Here is an 18,102-nt window from a genome sequence, read left to right as displayed (position 1 = left end):
ACTGAGCATTTAGAAAGAACGGGTCAAACATCACATGTTGGTGAGAGATTTGTGACCAGATCTCCCCTTCATTAAATTTGATTGGCGCAATGGGTTTTTAACACATTACTCTGCACCACTTTGACAAATCAAAACTGTCCCCTGGCAAGAGATTACAGGTACAGTATTTGCATTTGGTTGAGGAAGCAGAGAGTGTGAGCATTGTAGGTGCGAGAGGTAGATCTGGAAAATAGCACAATGGGGGAAAGAGTGAAATACTTATGCCTCCAGCATTGCTGCTCTGACCCCAACGAGAGAGAGAGAGAGATGGCTGATCTCAAATATGTGGTTTGATTTGAAGAGTCAAGAGATAAAAAGGTTGAAGGACCAAAGTACCGTAGGGAAATGATACTTCTTACCTGGCTTCCTCTGTTGCCTGGATTAAGCAGGTTGTCCCTTCAGTGTCTAGAGGGAAATCCACACTCCAGCTGAGCTCCAGAGACTTTTGACAAATGGAGAGTCCATGCTCACGTGGTTCTTTATCTCTCAGGCACAGAGCCCTAGGAGTTAACTTGTTGATGCAGATAGATGCCCCTTTCCCTTGGAACGGTCTTTAGGGGTACTGGTGTGTGTCTGTGTGATAAACAGAGTTGCCTTAAAATGTTCTGCGGATGTTTGTGAGCAACCTTCTTTGAAAACACAAGGAGTTTGGCAACCTTAGCCAAGGGCTAGGGTTACACAATCACATGGAATGTGGGACTGTGGATTTGGGCTTATATGTTCTCCCTTTAATGACAGCTATAGGTAGTGGAGAGGTGGAAGCTGAACTCGCTGGCTTCCCTTGAAAAGACAACAGGACAATTGAGAAGCAGCTGCCGTGCCTTTGCCCTATCTACAGCTTAGAAGAACACCCTGCGCCAAACAAAGCATACTCAATTTAGACGAGTTCCAGCTGGTAGCAAAGTAACTGTGGTTTTAGCATAGCTGTCAACCGTCCCTTATTTGATGGGAAACTCCCTAATCCCAGTGCCGTGTCCCGCTGCTGTCCCTTATTGTTGATGTCCCTTAAATTTCCCGGGTTTCATGCTCGCCCGGCTCGGGAGGGAAGCAGCAGCTCGGGGTCCTCCTCTGCGAGATTTCCCCCTCTGCATCCCTTTCATAACTCTATTTTTATAAATCATTTGTCCAACCATAGTTCAAATTTTTACTGCAAGTTTTCTGTCAATTCTACCAATGTATGTAACTCTTGACAATAGCTTTTCAACTAAATGATAAACTTTCCCCACTCTTTATGAAAGAGGTCCTCTTCCTGGCTTCTAATTCTGCCTGTAAGCTTTGCCATCTCGACGTCGTTCATCAGTTTCGTCTGCCACTCTTCTTTGGTCGGAGTTGTAGACCCTTAGGATCATCTAGTCCGACCCCCTGCAAAACACAGTCACAGCAAAAGCAGCCTGGCTCCATCAGTGCCGGATTTCTGTATAAGCTAAGCCAAAATCCCTTATTTTGGCTGCTGATCCCTTATTTTCAAATCTGTAAGTTGACAGCTATGGGTTTCAGTCAACCAGAACCCAGCCTCTCCAAAGCTAAATAGTGATTCATTCCCCTGCACCAGGGCTGCCTAGCAAGCCAGCCAGCTTCTGAATTCGCTTTGTCCCCAGGGCTCTTGGCAGAACCTCAATGCGTTTCTTCTTAGCTGACTCACCTTTGCAGGTAGAACCAGGAGCAAGAGGAAGCTGATGCAGCAGGGCATCTTTTCCATGCAACTGTCTTGTTTAAGCAATATCTGTTCTTGTATCTTAGGTGCTGAGCACAGGAAGCAGGGAACAGGTAGGGATAGGCGCCAATTGCTTCTCCCTGTATCTTGCAGGGCTGGTTCCAGGTTCCTGGAGTACCTTGGCCTCTCTCCTTTCTCCTCAGATCATGTATATTCCCATTGATCCTACCCATTTATATTATAACAAATTGAAACAATAGTACAGCGCAATATGGTCAAACACAGGCTTTGCTAGTAGTTTTGCCCGATCTCCTTTTCCCCTTCTTTTTCTAACTTTATTACATTTTTGAAATTTACAAAAAAAGGTTAAAAAGAATAAATTGATCCTAAATTACATATTCTAAGATAAGAAAGTAATAATAATACAAAATACATAGTAAAGATGTATAAAGATCTAGGATAAATAGGACAACAACAAATAAGAAAATAATACCCCCCAAAATTGATAAAAAGAAAAGAAAGAAAAAAACCAGTAAAAAATCAACAATTTTTTTTGTCAAAACCATAACTTAAATATTCTATACACAAAATCCTAAAAAGATATTACCTTCGTACTGGTTTGAGTCCCTTATAATTTTGTTGACTTCCCTCTATCTCTTTGCAGTTTCAACTCAACTATTATATTTAAATTATCTGTATTTAATTGTTTGCCCAGACAGGATGAAAAAAATTCATTTTCTGTGAAATTAATCTAAACACAGCCAAGTGTTGTTATGGGAAACATGTTTTGTTAAGTAATTTTTAAAGCAACCCCATTCTTTTTTAACCTTATCTCCTGAGTGGTTTCTTATTGACTCTCATTTTGGCGAGTTCCAAGTACAGTCATACCTCGGGTTACAGCCGCTTCAGGTTGTGTTTTTTTGGGTTGCTGACTGCCGAAACCCGGAAGTACCAGAACGGGTTACTTCCGGGTTGCGACGGTTGCGCATGCGCAGAAGCGTCAAATGACAACCTGCGTTTGCGCAGACAGGCAGCTGCGGGTTGCGAACGCTGCAGGTTGCAAACGTGCATCCCGCACGGATCATGTTCACAACCCAAGTGTCCACTGTACTCGCACAGCTTTAACTGCCGTTCATCTTTTGTTGGTGTTGACTCATTTTTCCAATATTTTGCTATTAAAATTCTGGCTGCTGTTATCGCATAGAGAAACACTCTATTACTTTAGTTTGGGATGCTTATTGTTAAAATGCCTAATAAGTGATAAGCTCAGTCTGTAAAGCATGAGACTCTTCATCTCGCAGCTGTGAGTTTGAGACTGTCAGGGAACTGCCATCAGTGCTGGAGGGAGAGAGCAAAATCCAGAGGGATTCCGGAGAGCGTCCCGGGATTGGGAGAGGCAGCCCATCTTCTGGGGAAGAGAATCAGCGTAGCACCAGTGGAGAAGGGGGGCAGATGGGGGAAGCGGTGAGGCGGTCCCATGACTCCTTGCCGGGGACCAGCGGGGAGAGTAAGTGTCCTCCGCTGCCTACGCCCTCCTTGCGCAGAAGGCTTTCGTGCAGAGAGAGTAGGAGGAGACTGGGCATCAAAGAGCTTCTTTGCTGGAAGAAGTTTAAGAAATGCCCACTGACGGATTCTGCTAGCGATTGAGACAGCCACGGGTGAGTGGCTGTCCGGACAGAAAAGGTTCACTCAGGCAACCCAGCCAGGTGTTGGCACTGGCTTACGCACGAGCAACCCCTAGAACCACTACAGAGACCCACACTGGGCAAAAAGATTCCTACATTGCAGAGGGTTGGGACTAGATGATCGTCGTGGTCCCACCCAGTTCCACCATTCTGTGAATCTTTTTCATATGCTCACCTTCAGCAAACCCCAGTGTTCAGCACCTCCTCTCACTGGACATGCATTAAAAAATGGATGTTTTGATCTTACCGCTTTTCTCTTCTGTTCCTATTGCCACCAGCTACATTCGAACCCTTTCTCTAAACTTTGTTCCCAGAATTTGCAATATTCTCTGGCCGTTGCAGGCTTGATGGCATTAATAACCTATCCATGTGTATAAGGATCGCTCCAATTTACCAGCACTTTCAGAGGCCTCGTTTATTCGGCAAGCGCTCCTCTTTCTGCACTTCTGAGATATTGTGAGGCTTTTGTACGCATTGTAAGGACAGGCTAAAGGAAAGGCATGAAATACGGCTGCCATACGTTTGGATTCCCCTGGTATTTCAAAGGTGGAATTGACGTCCGCGGAGGAATTCCTGAAAGGTGGCGCTTTGTCCTGGATCTTAGGCAAATCCATTTTAAAAATCGCAGTTTTTTATGGCATTTTTGTAAAATAAAAGCTTGGCAACTGTCAGGGAACTGCCATCGGAAGGACAGGTGGTGAAAGGGCTCACGGAGGTTGGGAGAGACTCGGCAGCTGAAGAGGGAACCAGCAGGGGGAGAGGAGGGTCTCTGAGGGAAAGTGAGCAGGAGGGATGGCTCAGAGACACTTCCAGCGAGAACAGCGGGGAGGTTTCTGGACCTCCCATAGGGACACCCACTCCTCGCCGGAAACTGTCACGCCGTGAGTCCAGAAGACGTGTTTCCGTTAAGGAGCTTTTATGTTGGAAGCGATTCCGAAAGCAACCACTGTCGGAATCTGCCAGTGACTGACGGAGCCATGCTTAAGGGGCTCCGTTACAGACAGAGGTTTGCGGACTTGAACAAACTCTGAGGGACTTGGATTTTACGCACAAGCAGCTCATCATCCCATCACAGCAACCTTGGGGTTTTCCTTTAAAAAGCTCCCCCCGTCCCCCCGTTCCTCCACCAGTGGAAGCAGGGAAGGGAAGATCTCCCAGGGTGGGAGGGTGGGAGGGTTCACCTGTTTCTGTGTGGGACAAGAGTTAAGATCTACCTGTCAGAGAGGCCTTTGCATTCTTCTTTAGCTCTTTTTCTGTTTCTGTTTTCATTAGTTTGTTTTTTATTGTAATGTATTATAAAAGGTAAAAAGGTAAAGGACCCCGGATGGTTAAGTCCAGTCAAAGGCAACTATGGGGTTGCGGCGCACATCTCACTTTCAGGCCGAGGGAGCCGGTGTTTGTCCGCAGACAGCTTTCCGGGTCATGCGGACACTGGCTTAATGGGACACTGTGACGGAAACCAGAGTGCACGGAAACACTGTTTACCTTCCCGTTGCAGTGGTACCTATCTATCTACTTGCACTGGTATACTTTTCAACTGCAAGGTTGGCAGGAGCTGGGACTGAGCAATGGGAGCTCACCCCATCATGGGGATTCAAACCGCCGACCTTCCAATCAGCAAGCCCAAGAGGCTCAGTGGTTTAGACCACAGTGCCACCCAGTCCCGTGTAATGTATTATGAAAGGTCTTAATAAAATATTATTGGGGAGGGGGACCACCTGTTGCCATGGTCTTTGGCAATAACTCATAGCCGAGTAAGATTGTCTTCTATGAACACGGTCTTAACCAGTCATAGGCAAACTCGGCCCTCCAGATGTTTTGGGACTACAACTCCCATCATCACTAGCTAACAGGACCAGTGGTCAGGGATGATGGGAATTGTAGTCTCAAAACATCTGAAGGTCTGAGTTTGCCTATGCCTGGTCTTAACAGTGACTGTGGAGGCCAATTCTGGATCCACACATCCTTCCACAGTGGGGACATAGGTTTCCGGGCAGGAGTTGATCCCAGGGTTGCCATGGTATTGCTTACGCAGATAGGAGCATGTTTTTGGTAACCAACGAAAGTGATCACAGTGCTGATCACATTGTGTTTTGTGTTCACGTGGAGCTTTGTAGAGGAGCCCTAAAAATATGAGCCCTGTGCCTTGGAATGGTGTGCTTTGGTGCTTTAACACATCTGTTCCTCTCTTGAAATAAACTTTTCACAACCTTCCATGCCAGCAGTATTGGTATTTTTGAGTCTGCCCAAGAAATTTGCTACAACTTCATGACAGAGTGTGGCTTTCTGCTGCTCTTTGAATCCAATGGTGTGCTTATAGAGAATAGGCCCTCTTGGGATGTGAATGCTGTATATACCATTAAGACACCAGTCTCCACTGTACCTCACTGTCCAAAAGGAAACTCAGACCCTTTTAAGTGCACCTGAACCCCCCCCCCGAATCTTGGAACGCTCTGACACTGGTGTGCTGTGTAGCAGTATTCAGGCCCCAAATGCTATTTGTTTGGTTTTTTTAAAGATATATTTATTAAATTTCATAAACAAATTTTAAACATAAAATACATAGCACAGAAAAGAGGAAAAAATTCAAGAATAGTAAGAAATACAAAGTAAAACAGATATTCAACAGAAAGACAGTTACCAAAAAGAAAAGGAAGTCATAACAAGCACCAATCCACCCCAAGAAAAAAGAAAAATTATACCTCCAAAAATTGTATCTTATTCACTAGTTTTTTGACCTCCTCACACCTCCCTTTCTGTATTCCAATTCAGATATTTAGTTCAGCAAGTTCTTGCCCTCTGTCAATTAACCTTATTCAGCATCTTAAACTATGATAAAAATATAATTCCCGTCATTATCAATCCAAGTTTACATATTCTTATTAATCTTCTTACTAACACCACTTGTTTCCAATCCAACGTCCTTTTAACATTCATTAATTTTACAGTATTTCTGTAGATAGTCTTTAAATTTTTTCCAATCTTCTTCCACCGACTCTTCTCCCTGGTCTCAGATTCTGCCAGTCATTTCTGCCAGTTCCATGTAGTCAATCACCTTCGTCTGCCATTCTTCCAGAGTGGGTAAATCTTGTGTCTTCCAGTACTTTGCAATGAGTATTCTTGCTGCTGTTGTTGCATACAGAAAAAAAGTTCTATCCTTCCTTGGCACCAAATGGCCGGCAATACCCAAGAGAAAGGCCTCTGGTTTCTTCGGGAAGGTATATTTAAATACCTTTTTCAGTTCATTATATATTATTTCCCAGAAAGCCTTAATCTTTGGGCACGTCCACCAAAGGTGAAAGAAAGTACCTTCTGTCTCTTTACATTTCCAACATTTATTATCAGGCAAGTGATAGATTTTTGCAAGCTTGACTGGGGTCATGTACCACCTATAGATCATTTTCATAATATTCTCTCTCAGGGCATTACATGCCGTAAATTTTATACCAGTGGTCAGGCCCCAAATGCTATTTGGCATAGCATTATTGTGTTAGTTTTTAGGGTGGGGAGAACATGCCCTCCATGAATTACAATGATCTTGGGAGATGAGTGGGCAGATTTGAAGCATTTGTGGGCAGCGGGTGGATGCGTTTTAAAACCTGAGGTAGATGAGAGTCCTGCCCCCCCCCTTTTTTTTGTTTAGCTACATAAAAGCCTTATCACTACTTTGTGGCAACTCAGCTCCTCTGGCCATGTTGTTGAGATGGTTTCGGGGGCAGCTCCACCCCCAATAATACCCCTGGGAATTATGCTATGGCATATTGTGGTGCCACTTTAAGGGGAATTCTGCCCCAGAAATGTGGCCGGAGCGCCCACGCAGCTGCTTGAAGTTGTGCCAAGGCTGCATCATCTTCTCTGGTAGAATAACCTCAGCCATTTTGTAGGTCAAAGCACGAACCTTTCTCCTCAAATTCTTAAAATTTGCCCTTCCCAACTCCTGAAAATATCTCTTTCACAAGGGACAAATAGTTCTCCAAATGGAGACAGGATGTTCAGCCCATACTGAATGGTCAGATAAAATATGGAAAGCTGGCAACCCCCAAAGGATGGAATAGTTCATGTTTGTTCTCTGTGGCATGCTGACATTTTATACCTGCTATAAATCTAAGATGCTGCCTCTTTTCTGACAAGTTATGTGTCGGTACCAGAGAGGAACAAGGCTTAAACAGAAAAGACTACAGAGAAAGAAGGCCAAAGCATTTTGAGTATGTGTGCGAAATTGTGTAAAATGGGGAGTTGCTTGTATCAGTTCAGCTGAGAGCTGTCTCTCCAGCTCGCATGCATGAGAATAAATGTAAAATAATGGAGAATACAGACTCCCCATCAATAATTTACCTTTGAGCAGCTTCTGTCCCCAAATCCTTTTCTCCTCAGACCAGCTAGGAATGTTTTGAGCAGGGAAAAAGGTACTTGACAAGTAAGGCTGTGGGGAGGTGGGAGGGATGCCTTATTTATTACTACTACTATTATTATTACTACTATTACTGTTGTCAGCCCTTCTTTCCCGCCTTTCCTATGTGGCTTCATGTTTAACATCATGTGCAGTGGCGTAGCGTGGGGGGTGCAGGGGGGGCCAGCCGCACCGGGCGCAACATCTGGGGGTTAGGGTTAGGGGTCACAAATCCACGGGTTAGGGGGCGCAAATCCACGGGTTAGGGGGCACAAATTACTTGCCTTGCCCCGGGTGCTGACAACCCACGCTACGCCACTGATCATGTGCACTGATGTATGTATTTCCCTTATCATGCTTCACTTATGTTTATGCATGCTATTTGCTTTGGGTTGTTTTCTCTCTCTCTTGCATGAAAAAGTTTGCATCTTCAATAAAAATGCAACTTTTTCAATAAAAACCGCACAGCATTCTGTCATGTATATTTTGGCACTGAGGTCGCTCAGTTGAACATCATGAAAATGGCAAGAAAGAGAAGGAGGAGGGCGAGTATTTTGAGCATAGAAAAGAGCGGGAAAGAATTCTGGTCGCCCTTCACGGCACGGGTTCTTGTGGCCTTCAGCGTTCGGTCCCACTGCGTCAAGATGGCGTCTCTGGCTCCATCCCACTTCCCTGGTCCCGACAAACGAAACTGATATGGACTGCAGGGGCCAAAATAAACCTGCAGAGCCAACTTGATATCTGTCAGGAAGAGGACTGGAATGTTGGGTTTCACACCGATACTGGAGGCAAGTTCATCCATGTAGACAACGTAATCTGTTTGTATGGTATCGCTCTGGCCGTACCTGAAAGGAAAGGAAAGGGGACGTTTGGTAGATGTATTTCTAAGCAGAACAGGAAAAAGGCAGAAGAAAACTGTCAGGGAACTTTATTCCCATGTGGCTAAATTGTGCCATCTAGAATGTCTGGGATTTTACACACCCTGCAATGAACCAAGTCCTTTGCTTCTAATAAGCAGAAGTGAAGCTCATTGAAAGAACTCTGTGTCTAGCTGGAATTGGCTAGCTCTTTTGACATGTGCAGGCAAAATCATTTAGGAAATAAATTTTTCATAATTTTCTGATTGGCCGTGGATACCACTGATCCGATGGCGTAGAGTTTGTGATGGGGGCAAAAATCCAACATAGCTAAATGGAAGCATAAAAGTCTACAAAACCAAACAACATGTTAATTGTAAAAACACAGCAGCAGCCTAAAACACTCGACAACAGTGATTATCCCTCATCCCCTTCAAAAGCTCTGTTACCTGGGGTTATGGAGCTCCACAACGTAGGGGCCACTGTTGAAAAGTCCCTCTCCTTTGTGGCTGCTGAGGGCTTCTCCATACTTTCCCTTCCTCTGCTCTTTCCAAGCAAGGCCAACAATTTAAAGTTCCATGTCTAAGAACCCTTTTCTTTTTTGCTCCAGAGCTTTCCCCATGAAAACCCGCTCTTTAAAGCTCAATTGGAGCAAAAGTCAGTCTGCGGAAAACCGCAATTGCTGTTTGCTCCAAATGAGCTCTAAAGAGCAGTTTTTGCCAGACGAAAGCAGTAGGACAGGTGTGGGTGAGCCCTTCACCTTGCATAGAGTTGGGACAGCTGGTCCTTCAGGGTTGATGCTTTCAATATTTCCAAGAATGTTTTTGGTGATCTGCATGGGGGACCAGCTGGGCCAACTGTAGCATATATACATGTGGACGACGGACCGATTGAAGCATATTGTAAATTTTAGCACAGAATCCTCAAACCACCTGATTGCAGGAAATCAAAGAATCCTTTAAAATGCAGGAAGACTGAGGAGTTTCCTCCTATGGGAGCAGAAAACTAAAAACCAAAAAAAGCCACAAACCCCTAATATGTGTACTTAAAACTCACCATTTGAGCTTTTTCCCCATTTTCTCATCTATGTCATCCATCATGCTGCTCTGTGGAGGCAGCTTACATAAACCTGAAAAATAAGAAAGAAATAATGATCCCCTATGTCTCTTGAAACTCATTTCCCAAATGCATAACAAACATATGCACAAAAACACACCAATGTGCATGCAATCTGGAATACCCAGGTGAAGAAGCATAATAGGTTACTAGAACACAGGAAGCAGCCTTATACTGAATCAGACCACCAGTCTATTTTTTTGTAGGGAGGGGGAGTTAAATGCAGACTTTTGCCGGGGGGGGGGGCGTTAAAAGTCCCTTCTCAGCGCTGCATGCCCAAATTGGTTTGTTGGCTACTTTTAACTTTAAACAAGCAAATAAACATGGGAGATCTTGAACATGGATCTCCAGTGTAAACCCTCAGTTTAAGTCAGCTTCCTATGTTCATATTAAGATGGGAGATAGTGGCTTGTTTATTGCCACCTAGTATGTTAACAGAAGAGGGACGCGGGTGGCGCTGTGGGTTAAACCACAGAGCCTAGGACTTGCCGATCAGAAGGTCGGTGGTTCGAATCCCCGTGACGGGGTGAGCTCCCGTTGCTCGGTCCCTGCTCCTGCCAACCTAGCAGTTCGAAAGCACGTCAAAGTGCAAGTAGAGAAATAGGTACCGCTCCGGCAGGAAGGTAAACAGCGTTTCCGTGCACTGCTCTGGTTCGCCAGAAGCAGCTTAGTCATGCTGGCCACATGACCCGGAAGCTGTACGCCGGCTCCCTCGGCCAATAAAGCAAGATGAGTGCCACAACCCCAGAGTCGGCCATGACTGGACCTAATGGTCAGGGGTCCCTTTACCTTTACCTATGTTAACAGAAACATTGAGATTTGAGCCAGCGGCTTCCAGCTCACAGGTCCGTTACTTAGCCATGATGCCGTGCTCACCTTTAAACACTCTCACGGCCCACCGGGCCTGAAGGTCTGCGGTTGGGATAGCTGCCCCAAGGGACTGGACTAAGCCAATAACCGCCAGGGTGGGTTTTTCCAGCAGAGGAGGGACAATGCTTTTGTACAAGGTGACTTGGTCATTCCTGCACTTGATGATGGACTGGTCCTCCATGAATGGGTAGGCAAAGCTGTAGCCCGTTGCAAAAATGACATAGTCAAGGCCTTCCTGCGCAGTGCCGTCTTGAAATATTGCAGACGTTTCCCTGAACTCCTTCACGTTGGGCTTCACCACCACAGTTCCGCATGCGATGCGGCTCGGGAGGTCATCATTGAAGACAGGCTCCTTGCGCAAGGTTCTAGGGTAGGGAGAGAAGAGGAGGAGGAGGAGTTTGGATTTGATATCCCGCTTTATCACTACCCTAAGGAGTCTCAAAGCGGCTCACAATCTCCTTTCCCTTCCTCCCCCACAACAAACACTCTGTGAGGTGAGTGGGGCTGAGAGACTTCAGAGAAGTGTGACTAGCCCAAGGTCACCCAGCAGCTGCATGTGGAGGAGCGGGGACGCGAACCCGGTTCACCAGATTACGAGTCCACCGCTCTTAACCACTACACCACACTGGAGAGAGAGAAAAACCAGAGCCAGGGCTGTAGGCTGGCTCTTGGAAAGTGACATTTTCCACTGTAAGGAAGACAGGCATTGTGCTGCTCCATCGTCCCATGGAAGAAGGCCTTTTAGTGCTCCCAGAAGTCAGCTCCACCTTTTGGGAGGGGCTGATTTGTGGGGAGGAATCCACACAGCAACCCAGGAGTGGGCGGAGGAATGGCGTCCATGTCAGCGGGATCCCCAGCCACATCACGCCCCCGGCCAGCCAATCGGGTTTGCCCGGGGGCGTGTCTATGCCTGTTTAAATTGTGGCACGGGACATAAAATCCACACAGAAACACATCATTACTTATTTTAACTTGCTTGTGGGAACAACTCAGAGGCTGTGAAAGAAGAAAGGTTAACAACAGAAAGAATTGGAGGAACCATCGGAAGTGACTATGAAAAGCAGTATGAGATGATCAGAACCCTCCGAACTTGAAGCATGGGAAGTCCTATTAAAAAATTCATAATTTGGTAGAATATTTGGATTATTTGATATGTATATGTATAATTTGGAATTTATAATATTTATGATATGTATATGTATAATTTGGAATTTTTAATGTGATTTGATTGGATTGCTAAAGTGGAAAATTTAATAAAAATGAATTTGAATAAATAAATAAATTGTGGCGCGGCCAGGGAAGCAGCCTCCTTTCGCCTCCATTCATTGTTGTTCCTCTGCCTGCCCCCTCCATGTTAAGGGTATCCCGTTAAAGGGATCCGGGAGTGCGGTTCCTGTCCAAAGCCTGGGCGTGGGCTAGGGCCATGCCATGTCCCCAACGGTGACCTGGGGGTGCTCAATTGATGTACACCATAGGGCTCCCCCTTCCGGTGGTTGACCCTTAGGAGACTTCCTGCAGTCAGGCAGGGGTCAGGATTTAGTCTTGCTTCACCCAATTGCCTAAGCCAAACTGCTCACTTCTGTAACCCATAACATAGTGGCCTAATTCATCCTATTAACCAATACACTTGTGTTTGTGTATTTATTTTGGGGGGAGCTAGGGGGTCCAGGGCCTTGCCACACAACCTCTCCTTCTCCCAGTAAAAAGTGATCTTTTTACTTTTAAAGAGGGGCTTAAAAGCAAAATCCAGACAGGCTCTCTTCTCCCCGCAACCCAGCTTAAGAAGCCATCTGACCTGGAAATGAGTGCTTGGTGGTTGTGGAAAGGAGTGGAGTGCAACTGACCTCATGGCACCCTGGGAAATTTCTCTTTCATCCAGAGAGTAGGTAGGTACTGAAGAAATCAAGTATCTTTTGCAATTTGGTTGCAGTTTATTCCTACATCTGTGCTGTGGCTCGTGCAAAAGGCCTAAGAACTAATGCGGCAGAATCCTACTCTTCTGTCTTGGGGTTACCTTGGAGCAGGTCCCAGCCACCCAGAAAGCGTACCTAAAATCACTCAGAATTTTTGCATAGGGTCAAAACAAGTTCTGAGAAAAACAAAATCAGTGGTCCTCTAGCAGTTGGGGATTGAAGTGAGCTTTGTGGCTGATTTGAACTATGTTGGTTTGTTGGGATTTGGCAAGTCAGTCTTAAGACATTGCTTGTAGGGTATGTTTTCCTGGTTGGGTTCTGGCCAAGACAATTTTTCTTCTTCTTTAGAAGTTTCTGTGAGCCCTGGCTATTCTCTTCTAATCTCAAAGTTTGTATAAAGTTAACAGCATGTACAAATCAAATTCACTTCAGAAGAGCATTTGAAATATTTTGCAGTTCTGCCACACCTCTTACTTGGCTATTTACATAAGAAAAATAATTCTTAATGTCTTTCCAGGAAAAGATAAGTGTTTGCTGCCTGATCTCATAAATGTTCTTGGCTAGAATATTGACTGAATATTTTGTTATATAATTGTTTTGTTAACAACTATATTTTTTCTAGAGGGTATGAAGGTTATAATTGCCCGTAACATAAATCCTAGATTCCACACACCCACACACCCACACACCCATGTCCCTTCGTGGTTTCTCATTTGGCAGACCTTTGTCTTGCTTTATAATTTTTATTTTCATTGAATGGTTATGTAATCAAGTTTTCAAGGTGACAAGCCTCCAGCCAGAGTCAAAGCGGCCTCTGGGCATCAAAAATTTTTAACGGCACAAAATACATCAACTTTGCTGAGTTGTTCTCTTATGGGTACATCTTTTCTGCACCATTCATCTGCACCATTCATCTGCTGCAGTATTGCACTTATAATGCAGTTTTAATTAATGTACTGTTATAAAGAGGGGGGCAAGTCTCCCCTAAAAATATCTAGAGGTAAACAGCAGAATGACTCAGCCATTAACCCAGGCTTCCTCAACCTCGGCCCTCCAGATGTTTTTGGCCTACAACTCCCATGATCCCTAGCTAGCAGGACCAGTGGTCTGGGATGATGTGAATTGTAGTCTCAAAACATCTGGAGGGGCGAGTTTGAGGAAGCCTGCATTAACCCACTAAGAATGCCATTAACAGAGACTCTCTGGGCTAGGCAGAAAATGGGAAAGCCCTTCCCTGAGGTGAGAGATAGTTAGCAGAGACAAAAGGCCAGAGTTTCGGGATGGATGGATGGACAGAATTGCAGTGGGGGATGAGGTAAGTGAACAGGGAAAAAGGGTGTCGCTTTTGCAGTCTCTTTTATGATGTTTGGAGTCTCTTGGAATCTGAGGCTGAAGCAATGGGACGAACAGGACCATCTTGGGATGTGAATGTGTTGCACTCTCTACAACTAGATACAAGCTGTATATATATATATGTGTGTGTGTGTGTGTGTGTGTGTGTGTGTGTGTAAATAAGCCATATATCATATAGACACTACAGACCCCACTGTGCCTCATTGTTGGGCACAACCAATGCACTTCAGAGAAAAAGTTACAGATCAGATAAGTCACATTCATTCCTCAAAAACCCCTCTCCTCAGCTACCTTTCTCTTTGATGGATGAAAAGAAACAGATTGACTTATCTCTCAGGAAGGGAAGTAGCTGGGGGAAGATTTTGAACAAAACAATGGATGGCAAAGAAAGTTTCCCCCGCCTCTTCCAGTTCCTCCACTCAACCTGAAGCTACAAACACTTCCTTTAGAAGACATCCCTCAGGGACACACAGCCACAAAGCTGCGTGTAACTAGCTGCTCTGGTTTAATACAATTCTGCTTTGCAGGGTTGTTGTAAAGAGATTATCACAAGATTCTGTATGTGAAGTGCTTTGTATGTTCAAAAGCGGCATTCAAATGCTCCAGGTCATTTCATCTGCCCACCAACGTGGGGTTTGGCTCCAAAGGGTTTGCGTTTTCAAAGCTAATCAATCTACAACCTCTTTAGTTTCCAATATTACCTATGAAGTGGCATCAGGCCATAATTCTCATGTTTGAACCATCTGTTCATTTGCTTCACATACAACCAGTCACTGATGGCTGTTGGGAGGGTGTTCCTGAGGAAGGTTTCAAAGCGACTGATGACCACCATGTCCCAGGGATAGCCGTTGTCCCAAACACGACTCATGACCCAGGAGCCACTTCGAGAGCTGAGATAAACCTTTAAAAATGGGTAAGAGACAAGGCGAGAGACACACACAAAAGAGGTTCACGTTACCAAACATCATTCTTGTGTAACTTCTTCCTCACTCCATTCAACGGAGCTTGCACATGAGCGAGCTCAGATGATTGCATCCTGGTAAGGTGTGCCCAAAGGTTGCAAAATGATTGCAACGGAAGTCTCCAAAGACTATTCTATTTCAGTGCTCTAGCATGAGCATATTTTGCCCGTTTCAAGAGACAGATGATGGTATAAACCACACATGGAAAATCTGTGCTCCTCCAGTTGCTTTGGGACTCCATCTCCCCTCTGGGCCTAACCAGCATGGCCAGTGGTCTGGAATCGTGGGGATTTAGTCCAACAGTATCTGAATGGCATCAAGCTGGCTAACTCAATAGGCAATACTGGGCTAGACACACATAGTCCGACCTGGTATAAGATAGCTTCCCAACTTCCTTCCTATAGTTGAGGCCTATTCCCCCACCTGCTCTACAGTTCTGTAGTTCAAATATGCTCTTCTGCAACTTCCCCTACCCTCTGGAGCAGATTTGGAGAAGGGAGGAAAGGCCCATGGCTCAAAAGTAAAACCTTGTGCTGACAGGATGCTACCCTGGGTACAAGCTTCCGTTCAGGAATCTGGGATGTGGAACCTGTGGCTTTTCAGATCATCTCGCTCTACAGCTTTGATCATTGCTGGCCATTGGCCATGTTGACTAGGGCCGAGGGGGGTTGGAAATGCAACGGCATCTAGAGCACCACGAGTTTCCCATCTCTGTTTTAAACATTCGTTTCAGCATGAATTTATAACCTTTCAGTCTGACAGGGAATAGATATAAGGAACTGCCTTACCTTGAGCCAAAGCAAACCCAGTACAGTGGTACCTTGGGTTAAGTACTTAGTTTGTTCCGGAGGTCCATTCTTAACATGAAACTGTTTTTAACCTGAGGTACCACATTAGCTCGGGACGCGGGTGGCGCTGTGGGTTAAACCACAGGGGCTAGAATTTGCCAATCAGAAGGTCGGCGGTTCGAATCCCCGCAACGGGGTGAGCTCCCGTTGTCCGGTCCCTGCTCCTGCCAACCTAGCCGTTTGAAAGCACGTCAAAGTGCAAGTAGATAAATAGGTACTGCTCCGGCAGGAAGTGGCTTAGTCATGCTGGCCACATGACCCGGAAGCTGTACACCGGTTCCCTCGGCCAGTAAAGCGAGATAAGCGCCGCAACCCCAGAGTCGGTCACGCCTGGACCTAATGGTCAGGGGTCCCTTTACCTTTACCTTTTACCACATTAGCTAATGGGGCCTCCTTCTGCCACCGCCACAGTGTGATTTCTGTTCTCATCCTGAAGCAAAGTTCTTAACCCAAGGTACTATTTCTGAGTTAGCGGAGTCTGTAACCTGAAGCGTATGTAACCTGAAGCGTATGTACCGGTAACCACTGTATTGCCTACTTTGCCACAATCTTTCTAGTGCTTCTTGAGATCTCTTAAAGCTGGAGGTGGTGGGGATTGCACTCCAGACCTTATGTAGCTGCATAGGTAAAAAAAGGTAAAGGATCCCTGGACAGTTAAGTCCAGTCAAAGGCGACTATGGGGTTGCAGTGCTCATCTCGCTTTCAGGCCGGGGAGCCAGTGTTTGTCCACAGACAGCTTTCCAGGTCATGTGGCCAGCATGACTTAACTGCTTCTGGTGCAACGGGACACCGTGACGGAAACAAGAGCACACAGAAATGCCGTTTACCTTCCTGCCACAGTGGTACCTATTTATCTACTTGCACTGGCGTGCTTTCAAACTTCTAGGTTGGCAAGAGCTGGAACACAGCAACAAGAGCTCACCACGTCACGGGGATTTTAACCGCCGACTGGCAAGCCCAAGAAGCTCAGTGGTTTAGACCACAGCGCCACCAGTGTCCGGCATGCAAGACATAGGATTCATCCCTTCCCTATAACCCCACATTCTCTCCCCACCAATTAGGACCTCCACAGCAGCCAAAGCCTAAGCATTTCCAAGTCCATTAGACTCAAATGGGGCACTTAATATCTCTCCCACTGAAACTGACAGGACTTTAAATTGCTTACCCTTTGGCTGGCAATTATTAAGCAGAATGGGAGCTCCCCAGCGCTGTGGAAGAAGGTACCTGCAAGGCTGTGGCACTCAGCTCCACAGCAATGTCACAGCCAGAATTCCCAAGGCCAATCACCAGGACTTTCTTCCCCTTGAACTTTTCGGGTCCCTTGTAATCCCGGCTGTGGAAAACTCTGCCCTTGAACTTCTCTATCCCTACGCAGAAAAGTGGAAAACGAATAAATGTTTTAAAGAAACAAAAAAACCAACAGTGCATCTTGTTGGCATTAAGGCACTGTGAAATGCAAGACTTGATGACTTTGGTAGCACAACTGTTAATTTCACAAGTCCTCAGACAATTATTCAAACCCTGCAAAGTGATCTCGTAATAAACTCTAGGCCAGGCATAGGCAAACTCAGGCCCTGCAGATGTTTGGGACCACAATTCCCATCATCCCTAGCTAACAGGACCAGTGGTCAGGGATGATGGGAATTGTAGTCTGAAACATCTGGAGGGCCAGAGTTTGCCTATGCCAGCTCTAGGCTGTATTTGTTTGTTTCACCCTTGTCATTAGCCTAATTTTAATCCTTTTCAGTGACTGACACTCTTTCCATTTTCTTGTGGTGGGGATGGGTGTGTAGCCAGACTTGGACATTTGGGTACCTGAGGTGGGAAATCTGAATCAGTGCCATTGCTGTGGTAAAATATAGTAACAAACAAAACTGACCCCCTTGAATGTGCTGCATGAAGTGACCGCTTCGTTGCCCCTCACCCTTAGCCCAGAGGAACCTTCAACAATGCCTGAAGTCAACCTGAAGTCAACTGGACTTTAGCTCTATCCTCCACCGAAAGACAGTATAAGGCATAGAGGCCTCTCACACCACAGCAGTTCGTGAACTGGAGCTCACATTATGTTTAATCATATATATTTTTCTATCGTCACTTACCAGGAAAGCTATTCTTTGGAATATTCGGATAGACATGATGTCCAGAGCAAATCATAACAGCATCAAATACGACTGATTCCACCTTCCCATCCTTTTCTATTACGACTTCCCATTGGCCAGTAACAGGGTAATCCGGGCGTTTCCTAATTTTACTCACAAGAGTCTTTGAGGAAATGTTCAAGAAAGTGTATCAGTGTGGTTCCGGCTTGAAAGATAGACATAATTAAGTCGTGAGTCCAGGGTCTGATTTACCAGAAAGGGCTGTGTCAGGCAGGGCTTATCTAAATGTCACCTGATTGGAGTAAGGGATTTGACA

General features: G+C 45.5%; 2 protein-coding genes and 1 long non-coding RNA gene across 5 annotated transcripts in view; 1 reads left to right on the top strand and 2 right to left on the bottom strand.

Annotated features, from left to right (window-relative positions):
* Positions 1–661, bottom strand: part of LOC308587065 (dimethylaniline monooxygenase [N-oxide-forming] 2-like) — a 21,813-nt gene extending 21,152 nt beyond the window's left edge. Inside the window, exon 1 of the mRNA XM_081194453.1 lies at positions 399–661. The gene's annotated coding sequence lies outside the window, so the exon portion shown is untranslated. The remainder of the gene's footprint in view (positions 1–398) is intronic.
* Positions 1–14,007, top strand: part of LOC308587154 — a 15,690-nt gene extending 1,683 nt beyond the window's left edge. Inside the window, exon 2 of the long non-coding RNA XR_014008239.1 lies at positions 12,389–14,007. This is a non-coding gene — a long non-coding RNA (uncharacterized lncRNA). The remainder of the gene's footprint in view (positions 1–12,388) is intronic.
* LOC308587056 (flavin-containing monooxygenase 3-like) overlaps positions 8,215–18,102 on the bottom strand; it is a 22,038-nt gene continuing 12,150 nt past the window's right edge. For all 3 annotated transcript variants that reach the window (XM_081194436.1, XM_081194434.1, XM_081194435.1), the window contains exons 4-9: positions 17,787–17,949; positions 16,912–17,054; positions 14,579–14,778; positions 10,618–10,976; positions 9,682–9,754; positions 8,215–8,613 (exon numbers count right to left, since the gene is read on the bottom strand). In XM_081194436.1, coding sequence (XP_081050562.1) covers positions 8,271–8,613; positions 9,682–9,754; positions 10,618–10,976; positions 14,579–14,778; positions 16,912–17,054; positions 17,787–17,949 — 1,281 coding nt within the window. In that variant the 3' untranslated portion in view covers positions 8,215–8,270. The remainder of the gene's footprint in view (positions 8,614–9,681; positions 9,755–10,617; positions 10,977–14,578; positions 14,779–16,911; positions 17,055–17,786; positions 17,950–18,102) is intronic.

Source organism: Podarcis bocagei (assembly GCF_964188305.1).
Source record: "Podarcis bocagei genome assembly, chromosome: 5".
Taxonomy (NCBI): domain Eukaryota; kingdom Metazoa; phylum Chordata; class Lepidosauria; order Squamata; family Lacertidae; genus Podarcis; species Podarcis bocagei.
This window is presented reverse-complemented; position numbering and strand designations above follow the sequence as displayed.